General features: G+C 37.6%; 1 protein-coding gene across 1 annotated transcript in view; it reads right to left on the bottom strand.

The window, feature by feature from the left end:
* slc23a1 (solute carrier family 23 member 1) overlaps positions 1-12,601 on the bottom strand; it is a 112,484-nt gene that overhangs the window by 63,868 nt on the left and 36,015 nt on the right. Inside the window, 1 exon segment of the mRNA XM_037688176.1 lies at positions 11,600-11,884. Coding sequence (XP_037544104.1) covers positions 11,600-11,884 — 285 coding nt within the window.

Below are 12,601 nucleotides of genomic sequence, written 5' to 3'. Positions count from 1 at the left end.
AAGTACAAAACTAATATAGCAGAACTTATCCTTTTAACACCCGGGACTAAATCATACTAATGAATCGGGTGTAACGCAAATTGAGAAAATAAAATGCAAGTTAATGATCAGCTGCTGGGACAGCGCATCTCTTCTTCAGTTTTGCTAGCTAGCTCTTACAGTGATGCGTTCATGTGTTTCGCGTAAACTACACATTAAGGTCCTTTTGAAATAGCACCACGGGCAGTATCAGCATCCTAATTGTCTTTACGAATTCAATAATGTATCCCGAAGGCATGGCAAATAGTCCGCGTCAAGAGACGGCTACACTTGTTAATTTGTCTGAGAAGTGAAAATGAAAATTTTAGAAAATGACAAACTTCACTGGGAGAACACTGAATTGTCCCTAACAAAATTGTTCAGATCCGTATTTTACGCTAACATATCGTATTACTTTTAATGTAGTTACAATTTACAGTATACTGTAATCGACAACTGCGTGATATTAAAAAGAAGGGAGAAGTTTAAATAGACGAGTGATACATTTCAAAAGATTTGAAGCTCTCGACCTTTGACCTCTCTAAGTGGCTTTAAGAATCGGTTGGACTCCTGGCAGGGTCCAATGCAGACATGTTCCTGTTTTTAGTTTTCTACATTTGTCTTGGAATCTAGCTGTTTTTTGTTTTGTTACCTTTTTCCTTTTAGCCATCCTATTTGTTAAAAAAAAAAAACTGTAGTATGAGTTTTTATAACTGCTTATTGTTGTTGCTGTTGTCCATTGTTGTCATCTTTCTTTGTTGAAATCAGGTCTCTCTTGTAAATGAGTCCTCGAGGCTCAATGGGATTTACCTGTAGAAATAAAGGTTGATTGATTTATGTTTGGACAGTTTTTGTCCTGTTGAGCTCTGAATTGTCAAAAATAACAACCTCATCCAAACCATCCACATGCCTGCTAGATCCCATCCCAACCAGACTGGTTAAAGAGGTATTTCCCCTAATTAATGTCCACATTTTGGATCAACTTAATTTGTCTTTAATGAATGGTTATGGCAGCACGGTGGCACAACTGGTAGAGCTGCTGCCTCTCAGCGAGCAGGTCCCTGGTTCAAATCCCGGTCCAGGGGCCTTTCTGGGTGGAGTTTGCATGTTCTCTCCGTGCATGCGTGGGTTTTCTCCGGGTGCTTCGGTTTCCTCCCACAGACCAAAAACATGCATGTTAGGCTGATTGGTAACTCTAAATTGTCCCTAGGTGTGAGTGAGAGAGTGAATGGTTGTTTGTCTCATTTGTCTCTATGTGTCCCTGTGATGGACTTGCGACCTGTCCAGGGTGTCCCTCGCCCCTCTCACAGTGATTGCTGGACATGGGCACCAGCGACCCCCATGACCCAAAATGGAATAAGCGGGTAAAGATAATGGATGGATGGATGAATGGTTATGTACCACAGAGCTTTAAGGTTGCTGTAATTAAACCTTTACTTAAGAAGTCTGACCTTGATTCAGAAATTCTGGCCAACTATAGACCTATATCTAATCTAACTTTCATCTCAAAAATTCTAGAGAGAATAGTTGCAGGTCAGTTGCGTGAACATCTACAAAGAAATAATCTGTTTAAGAGTTTCAGTCAGGGTTTAGAGCTCATCATAGCACAGAAACAGCACTAGTAAAAGTAACTAATGATATTCTCATGGCCTCAGACAATGGACTTGTGTCTCTACTGGTCCTGTTAGACCTCAGTGCTGCATCTGATACAGTTGATCACAATATTTTACTACAGAGGCTTGAATATGATGTTGGGATTACAGGAACAGCTCTAAAATGGTTTAAATCATATCTATCTGATAGATTCCAGTTTGTAAATGTAAATAAATCTTCTTCATACACCAAAGTTAGTCATGGAGTTCCTCAGGGCTCAGTGCTTGGGCCAATACTCTTTACTTTATATATGCTTCCATTAGGTAAAGTTATTAAATAGCATGGGATAAATTTTCATTGTTATGCTGATGACACACAATTATATTTGTCCATTAAAGCCAATGAATCCAATCAGCTACTTAGACTACAAGCATGTCTTAAAGACATAAAAACCTGGATGACCCTTAATTTTCTCCTTTTGAACACAGACAAGACTGAGGTTTTCGTTTTTGGACCCGAGCACCTTAGGAATTAATTTTTCAGTCTTTCTCCATCCTTAGATGCATTAATCTGTCCTCCAGCTCTAATGTTAAAAATCTTGGTGTTATTTTTGATCAGGACATGTCTTTTATCCCCCACATTAAAGACGTTACTAGAACCTCCTTCTTCCACCTGCGTAATATCACTAACATTAGAAACATCTGATCTAAAGATGATGCAGAAAAACTGGTCCATGCATTTGTCACGTCTACACTGGACTATTGCAATGGTTTATTATCTGGGTGTCCAAATACTTCTTTAAAACGTCTTCAGTTGATCCAAAATGCTGCTGCCAGAGTCTTAACTGGAGTTACTGGGAGAGATCATCTCTCTCCAGTTTTAGTTTCTCTCCATTGGCTCCCTGTCAAATCCAGAATAGAATTCAAAATCTTACTTCTAACCTACAAAGCTCTCAACAACCTAGCTCCATCTTATATTACAGATCTTATTGTTCCATATTTTCCTAACAAATATATTCACTCTCAGGCTACAGGTTTACATGAGGTTCCTAGAATTTAAAAAACAGAATGGGTGGCAGATCCTTCAGTTATCAGGCTCCTCTCTTGTGGAACCAACTTCCAATCTCTGTCCATGAGGCTGACACATTGTCCAGTTTTAAAACTGGGCTTAAGACTTTCCTATTTGCTAAATCTATCGTTAGGGTCAGCTTGGGTTTCCTGAGCTGTCCCTTAGTTATGCTGCTATAGGCTTAGACTGCTGGAGGACAAACTGACCACATTTTTCTCTCTGCTACTGTCTTTACTTACTCTGCTCTGACATGAACCTTTGTAAGCAGGTGAGGGAGGATTTCCTTAGAGTTGGATTGTGTGATGTCACTGTTGGAGAAGGTGAGCTGGTTTTGAGGCAGAGCTGAGCTTGAAGCAGTTAGGACGATCCAAAAGACAGGTCCAGGGAGACAGGCGAGGGTCATGCACAGATGGTCAGAAATCTGAAACCAGACTTGAATCGTGATCCGGTAGACGTGGTCGTTGTAGAAAAGGCAGAGGTCGTTACCATAAGCAGAGTTGATAATCCAAAACAAGCAGGGGATGGTCAAGATGGGTAATCCATAAAACAGGCATGAAGTCAGAACCAGGAAGACAAACAAAACTGTGGCATGGATGCTGGACATTCTTCTTCTTCTTCTTGTTTTATTGGCGGTTGGCAAACAACTGAAGGAAGCATTACCGCCACCAACTGGTAAGGAGTGTGGACCGCATGACAAAAAATAAAATTAAAATAAAATTAAAAAATTAAAAAATTGAAAAAAAATACTAAACCCTCTCTTTCCTTTTAGATCTTATCATACAACCTACACCATTTTAAATAATAAAATATAGCTTGATAGCCTCTGTTTCCTGAATCTTTCTGCAATAAATCAATAATGTCTAATTTCATTTTCATTTTACTAAGATGTCTAATCAACTTGTTTCTTTGAACCTGGTATCTCCTGCAATGCAATATAACATGTTCTATGGTTTCCTCTTCTCCACACTCACATGTCTGATGTTTCCCTATTAAACATAATGTGCTGTTCAGTCCAGTGTGCCCAAATCTGAGTCGTGAAATAATTGTTTCTTCTCTCCTGTTTCTTTCTGTTCTTCTCCTTTCTCCAATTTTACTTTGTATTTTATAAAACCACCGGCCTTTCCTTTCTTCCTCCCATAATTTTTGCCACTTTTCTTTCATTTTTTGTTTTATTATACCCTTTATTTATGTTATTCTAAACCCAACGTTAATATCAACCACGTCCCGACCAGTGCTCTCCTTAGCCATCCTGTCTGCCTTTTCATTCCCCAAAACCCCGTGATGTGCTGGAACCCATATAAAAAGTACTGTAATCCCCATCATGTTGATCCTATAGAGTGTTTGTTGTATTTCAATTAATATATCTGGTCTACTATCTGACTGGTTGTGTTGCAAACTGGACAATGATGAACTAGAATCTGAGCAGATGATTGATTTTAATGGTCTTACCTCTTCTACCCACTGAACTGCTAAAAGTAAAGCAGCATTTCTCCTGTATAAACTGATACTCCATCACTAAACCTTTTTCCTACTTTAATATGAAATTGTGGTACTATGAATGCTATCCCAATTTTATTAGTTGTATTTTTTGATGCGTCTGTGTATATATGTACATAATTATAATACTGGTTAATGTATTCCTGTACTGTATATTTATCCATAATAAAAGATTTATTCTTGTTTTTCTTTTCTAATAATGAAAAATCTACTATAGCATCAGGGAGTACCCAAGGTGGTGTTGTTGGTAATGGAACTTTCTGACATATATCTAGTTGATCTAAATGGATTTCATTAACTTTGGCTTTTATCATCCACCCAAAGCTTTTGATTTGTTCCTTGTCCCAACCTGATTTAAGCACCTCTAATGTTGGATGATCATTTATTTGACCTTGTAAATGTGTCCAGTAGTTCAAAAACAGCTGTTACCTTCTAAATTTAAGAGGCATTTCTCCCATTTCAACCTGTAATGCTGCTGTTGAAGATGTTTTAAAAGCACCTGTACATATTCTTAGTGCCTGGTATTGGATATTATTTAACTTATTGAGGTTTGTATCTGCTGCTGAGTTGTAACACATGCATCCATAGTCCAAGACTGACCTAATTAATCCAGTATAAATGGCTGTCAATGAATTTCTATCAGCTCCCCACTCAGTTCCAGCTAACCTCATTATATTTAACACTTTCCTACATTTATCTATTATTTTCTTAATGTGTACACCCCATGTGATTCTTTCATCAAACCACAACCCGAGAAATTTAAATTCTTTAACTCTTTCCAACTCCTGACCGTATAATTTTAGCTTGATTTTCTCATCAACTCTTTTCCTTGTAAAGAACATTATTTTAGTTTTATCTACAGAAAATTTAATTCCCCATTTATACAACCATTTTTCTACTACTGAAATTGCTCCCTGAAGTTTCTTTATAATAAACTCTAGATTTCTTCCTCTTATCCACATTGCCCCATCATCAGCAAAAAGTGAAAATCCCATTCCACCCTCTACTTCCTTATACATATCATTAACTATCACTGAAAATAATAATGGACTTACTATACTACCCTGTGGTGTCCCATTTTCTATATTACAACTCTCAGAATAATCCTTCCCTATTCTCACTTGTATTTGTCTTCCTTCTAAAAAAGTCTTAATCCATCTAAACATATGACCATTTATACCCATTCTTCTAATTTTGATTAATAATCCTTCCCTCCACATCATATCATACGCTCGCTCTATATCAAAAAATACTGCCACAACACTCTCTTTATTTACTTGGGCCTTTCTAATTTCATGCTCTAAACATAAAACTGGGTCCATTGTACTTCTGCCTCTCCTGAAACCACTCTGATACTTTGACATAAGTCCTTTATTTTCCATATAGTATATTAATCTTTCATTTATCATTTTCTCCATTATTTCACATATGTTGGATGTTAATGCTATAGGTCTATAATTTCCTGGTTTTGACTCATCTTTCCCTGGTTTTCTAATTGGTACAATCACTGCTTCCTTCCAACTTTTTGGAATTTCCCCATCCTCCCATACTCTGTTATATAATTCTAATAGCATATTTTTAGATGATCTACTTAAATTACTTAGCATCGCGTAACAAACCTGATCTTTTCCTGGAGCTGACCATTTATATTTTTTAATTGCCCTATTCAGCTCTGTTATTGTAAACAGCATATTCAATGAATCATTTGTGTTTTCTATTTGCTCCAATACCTCTTTGTTTTCTAAAATTGTCTTTTCTCTTCCTTTTTTCCCTTCTTCACTAATATTTTCAGAACTATGAATTTTAACGAAAGTATTTACCAACATTTCTGCCTTTTCTCCGTCTTTCACTGCTGTTAACTCTCCATCATTTAGTATTGGGTATCCATTCACTTTTTTAATCCCATTCATTCTTTTAATCATTGTCCATACCTTAGAAATGTCCGTCTCCCTCCCTACTGAATTACAAAAACTTCTCCAATAATCTCTCTTTGCAGTTTTAATTGTTCTTCTTACATTTGCTTGCAGTTTCTTGTACTCATTCAAATTCTGAAAGTTATGATTTCTTTTTAATAATTTGAAAGCTTTATTTCGGTTCTTAATCGCTTTAGTACATTCTGTTGTCCACCAGGGTAACAACTTTCTTTCCCTTTTCCCTCCTTTCTTCCTTATAGCCTGATTGGCTGCTTCAAGGATAGCATTACATACAGAAGAATTAAAGTTTCAACACTACCACTTATATCTACATTTTGCATTTTTAGTTCACTACTATTCTGATAAGTTTTCCAATCTGCAGATCTAAAACACCATTTTTCCATCCCATTTATACAATACTTTTCTATTTGTAACTTTATTTCAGTCATGATAGGGTGATGATCACTTCCTATAGTTGTTTTATTGATTACTTGCCATAAACAAATACCTGCTAGAGAATCTGAAACTAATGTTAAATCAATTGCTGACATTGTATTATCTCTAAAATTAATTCTAGTTCCACTCCCATCATTCAAACATACCAAGTTTGTAGCATCCATTATTTCTTCTATTATAGCTCCATTTTGATCAATATGATTACTCCATAATGAGTTATGCCCATTAAAGTCCCCACACCAAATCACCTTACCCTCTAAATATGTCCCAAGTTCCTCCAGTCTAATGTAAGTTTTTTTACATGGATTATAAAAATTTATTATTTTAAATTGTCCATTTATTGTCCAGATTTCAATAACAATATATTCTAACTCTCTTCCTTTAAATTGAATCCCGTGTTTAATGAATGTTATACACCATCCTCCAGATCCTCCTCTCTGTCTCTTCTAATGTTTTCATATCCATTTATAACAAAATCAAGGTTTGGTTTAAGCCAAGTTTCCTGAATGCATATAATATCTATATCTTCTTTGAATTCTTTGATAAATCCGTTAAACTCCTGCCCATTTGATATTAGACTTCCAGCGTTCCACTGTAAGATGATCAGTTTGTTCTGTCTTCTGGTCCTCCTGTCTTCCCTTCTGCTCCCAGTCTCTTATTTATGTGCTCCCAGTCTCTTATTTATGTGCTCCCAGTCTCTTATTTATGTGCTCCCAGTCTCTTATTTACGTGCTCCCAGTCTCTTATTTATGTGCTCCCAGTATATATCCTTTATACCAAAAAACCTCTCTGCCCCTTTCACAATTATTTTGATTTTTTCTGTTTTGTGTTTTACTTGCTCTGTACAATTAATTCCATATCCAATGAACAACATGATCTTTTCAACTGTCAGTTCTGTGTCAGGTCCAGTCTGCCTTTGTTCTGGTGTTGCTTTTGGCTGAACTTTACCTGGCACCTCTTTTGGCTTCTTCACTCTCTGAACAGCTTATTATTAGTGACTTTGACTTGTTCAATTTCCACTGCTCTTTTCCTAATTTCACAGCCTCAATAAGTGACTCTGTGTTGTCCTCCACAGTTACAACAAGTATCCTTTCCATTTTTACACTCCTCATATCTATGTTCCCCTCCACACTTTGGACATCTTTGTTTCCCCCTACATGCTGCTGCGATATGTCCGTACCTCTGGATTTATAACACCTGAGAGGAGGAGGGATGTACGGCCTAACAGGGAAGCACATACATCCTACTTTGATCCTTTCAGGGAGAACAGCTGCTTGAAACTCCAACATCACTGACACACTTTCCTTTCTTTCACCTTCAACTGTTCTCATCAATCTTCTAATTTTGCTGACTTCACCTCCATAAATGCTGTGTCTAAATTTCTCCAGATCTTCTCCCACCAGAATACCTGTTATCACTCCTCTAGCTACCTTAGTCTCTCCCAACATCTTGATCTCACTCACTACTTTTTTACAGATACTCTGAGTTTTCATCACTTTGTTTTTCTGCTCTTCATTCCTCACTGTTAACAACAGGTTCCCGTCTCTAAGAGTTTTAGCAAGTGTCAGCTCTCCAAACTTCCTCTTTAATTATTTTGACAGCACTAACGGACTTAATTGAATTCCTTCATCCTCCTTTCTAAACTTTATGATCAATTTGGATTCTTCCCTAACAACCCTCTTACTAACCACATTGTTTTCCTCTGAACTGTTTTCTTCTAGACTCCTTTTATTACTTTGCAAAGTGTCTTCCTTTCTATTTCTCTCTCTTCCTGACACTTTACCTCCACGCACCTGTGTCCACTCACCTGACTCCATCTCATCATCCCCTTCACTCTCACCTTGAGACGTCATAGCAGTCCAGTCACAAACCAGTTTTATGCCAACCGCCCAAGACTATGGTGTTGATTCACTGAGTCCAGCCCTGAGTGTCCGCTTGCTAAAGGCTCGGATGCTGGACATTTATTCACTGTGAGGCTTTCAATAATCTGGCACTGAGTAGAGTGACTGTGGAGTTGAAGTAAAGGGAAAAACAGGTGAGCTGCATGAGGGCTGATTGCAGTGACTCAGCAGAGTGGGTGTGGTTAAGTGAGGTGCAGGTTGACAGGAGATGAGATGAAACATGAACTATGGCAGGCAAAGCAAAAAACGTGACATGCTCAACCTGTTTTGTATTTGTAATTATTTTTTCTATCCTTAACATGTTTTTTTTTTTTGTTTGTTTTTGTTTTTTTTGTCTTTCAGGTACACCTTGACCTGGACCTATACCTTGACCTGGACCTATACCTGGACCTATACCTGGACATGGACCTATACCTGGACCTACCATTCTGTGTTCGTCTGTCTCTCCTTCCTGTCCTCTCAACCAGCCGGTCAAAGCAGATGGTCTCTGGTCCTGATCCTGGTTCTGCTGGAGGTTTCTTCCTGTTAAAGGGAGTTTTTCTTCCCACTGTCTCCACTGTGCTTCCTCAGGATGGGAGACTGCAACGAAGCCAAGATTCAACTTGTCTGCTGGATTCCTTAGATAGAGAACTTTACTAATTGGATTTTATGTGAATGTTCCTGTAAAGTCCCTGAGACAAGTTTGTTGTGATTTGGCGCTATAGAAATAAACTGAATTGAATTGAATTTGACTATTCTTTATCAGCATTTTGTCTAGCATTGTTAGGGTGGGTTTTGACAGCTGATTATTTTGTCTATTTGATATAAAGTTCCTAAGTTGGAGGTATCTAAAAAAATATTTTTATTTAGGTGGAATTTATTTTGAAGCTCATTAGTACATCTGAGTCAGGTAAATAAAGATCTTGAATTTTTTCAATACCCTTATTGTACCATAGTTTAAAGACCACATCATCTCTACCGGGTATGAACATTTGGTTGCCACAGATTGGACTGTATTGAGATAAATTGTGTGTATCATGTGGGAATTTTTAAATATCTCTCCATACCCTAATCATATTTTTAAAAATTGGGATTTTGGTGGGGTTTTTTTCTAATTTTTTTTATCGAGGTTGAATACAAGTATGAAGGAAATGTTAACTGTAATCCTTGAGTTTCCATGACTACCCATTGTGGGAGTTAAAGGAGTAATAAAATGTTATAGCTCTCAGTTGTGTAGCCCAATAGTATAGCTGAAAGTCTGGGCATCTTACACCTCCATGGTCGTGTGGCAAGTATATTAGAGTTAATCTGAGTCTGGATCTTTTATTATTCCAAAAAAATTGTATTAACATCTTCCTGAATTGCAGAAACATCCCAGTAGGGGGTGAGAGGGGAACATTCTGGAACACAGAGAAAGTTAGGTAGTATGTTCATTTTAATTATATTTATCCTCCATATCATGGATGTAGTTAAGGGCATCCATCTTTCAATGAAGTTGTTTGCTTCCTTTATAATATAATTTGTTTCAACATATTATCTGAGATCTGGTAGAATTTGTATTCGCATGTACTCAAATTGTGTTACTACATTGAATTGTAACATCTCTGGGATTGGAGTCATTTTATCAACTGCATTGAGTAGTAAAATTGAGGATTTTTTCTTGTTGATTTTATATCCCGATAACTCACTGCATGATGCAGTTATATCAAGTATATATTGCAAAGCTTTGTGCAGCTTTGAAACAAACAAAATATTATCAGCGAATAACAATATTCTAGTGCATAGAACCAGCACTTACAACACAATGAGCTGTTGGGGAGGTGATGACTGGAGACTGGTTATGTAGCAAACTGAGGGAAAAATAAGTGGGAACACCTGGACTGATTGCACATGGAGAACAGATGAGGATGGAAGACTAACTGAACAAACACAGGGGATGCTGACTGGGGGTAGCAGAGAAATGGTACAAGTACCACTGGGAAACAAAACAAGACCTAAACCAGGATATTAAAACAGAACTTAATGAAATACAAAAACACAAAAATCTAAACTGAAAAGGAAAACACAACCAAACCCAAAGGACAAAAATAAAACATAAAACACAAAGGGAATAATAATGTGAACTAAAGGAAATAAATCACAGAAAACACAGATAAAACAAGGGGTTCCCTATAAACTGCACCTCTGTAATCCAAGATTACACCATATTTGGCTACAAGAAAATCGCTTGACGATTACTGTAAGAAAAAAATACGTACGTATTTTTCCTCACCTAGAAGACATTTCAATATATCAAATCCTCTTACTTTCTTGAACAAACCCCTTTCTATTGTCACTACTTATAAATATCTGGGAATTATCTTAGACTCTCATTGAACTTATCATGACCACATGCAATCTTTATGTACCAAGCTGAAACAAAAAATGTATGTTTACTCCAAAATTAGATCAAATTTGACATTTTCTGTTTCAAACACGTATCTTCATGCCATAATACTTTCAACTATGTCATACTGTTTACCGGTCTGGTCTCTTACTACTACTGAAGTCTTGAAACCCATAGCTAGGCTCTACAGTTGGGCCTACAAAATTCAGAACAAACTTCCCGGCTGGACTCATCACTGTACAGCTCTTTCTTCTTCAAATGCTCTAACTTTTCAAAATGATGTTCTACACAGCTGTATTAAATTGTATTTTCAGGTTTTTCATGATGTCAGTAATGTAGCTCTTTCTACTTTGATGCCTAAAACCAATAATGGACATGGTCGCTCGACTAGAGCTGCTACAAGCGGACACTTACCAATACCAGCCTTTAAAAACTGTTATGGCCAGAGATCATTTTTCTATGTTTCTACTAAAGCATGGACTGACATTCCACAACATATAAAGTCCATCTCAACATTCCCACTTTTTAAGAAGACTCGTGTGTCATCTGTTGAGCAACTTCTTTTGCAATCACCGTTAGGTGTCTGCCATATTAATGCTGCCATTCTTGTATTTTGTAATGTGGTATGTCTGTGTGTCTGTTAATGTGATGTGATGCTGGATATCTGTGTGTTTTTTATGTTCTGCAGAACAGGAACCTGCTGTAAAACACTAAAAATGCTGAGCCAGGCCCAATTTCTTTTAATCTTTTCCTGTTTAAAAATTTAAATAAATAAATAAAAGTCTCACCTGTAGTCCCAGAAGGATACACAGGTACCAAGGTGGGACATCTTCTATTGTATACAGCATGTCTAGCCCTGCCTGTTCTTTTTCATTTGTTTCATCTGTTGCTGTGGATCTTCCTGTTTGTAAATCTGTCTTGTCCAACTTGTGGCTCCACCCATCTTCCAGGTAATCATTAGTCTGTTTGAACAGAGACAGGAACAGCTAGTCATCCAGGTGTATCAGTGAAAACACAGACAAAAAAAAGAAACAAGAGAAGTTGATACAAGACAGCCAAATATAAAAAAATAACTGCTCAAACCCCCCAAACAGATAGTTACTCAAAGAAACACAAGTCGTGGGGGGGGTCCAGGGGGACGTGCTCACAAGAAGAGAACCTGACAAGTTGTTTAGTGACATAAAATATGGTTTGTTAGCCTGATGCATGCTCAATAATCCAGGTAGAAAAATCTAAAAAAGTTCAATCTGGTCCTCTGGACATTCAAAAAAAACACAAAACAAAGCAAATCAACAAAAAAATGTAGAAACGTTTCGTCTCTCATCCGAGAGACTTCCTCAGTCTGAGGTGCTGTATTCAGCTCAGTCTCTTAAATAGCACCTTCTCAGAGTGGATCAACCAGTTTGCTGCTGACAACCAAAACCAGCTGATCACATGCTCAAGAAGGACCATCAGCCTAACAATGGATCATTAGCACACTGATGGCTGTTTACTGTTCACAGAGGGCTGAGTGATACTAGCAATCACAGCATTGTAAGAGGGGGACAGTTGAACCCGGAGGCCTCCACCCCTGTTTAACGATGGACGATTTCTTTTCACAAAGATGGCCTCCTTTACTCCTCTCTCAAACCATCGTTCCTCTCTGTCCAGGATGTGAACATCTTCATCCCTAAAAGAGTGACCGCTGGCCTGGAGATGAGTGTAGACCGCAGAGTCCTGGCCTGATGATATTGATCTTCTGTACTGGGCCATCCTTTTGGCCAGTGGCTGTTTTGTTTCCCCGATGTAAG

The sequence above is a fragment of the Nematolebias whitei genome, chromosome 14, assembly GCF_014905685.2.
Source record: "Nematolebias whitei isolate Nwh7 chromosome 14, NemWhi1, whole genome shotgun sequence".
Lineage (NCBI taxonomy): Eukaryota > Metazoa > Chordata > Actinopteri > Cyprinodontiformes > Rivulidae > Nematolebias > Nematolebias whitei.
The sequence above is the reverse complement of the archived record's forward strand: the minus strand, read 5'-3'. Positions and strand labels throughout refer to the sequence as shown.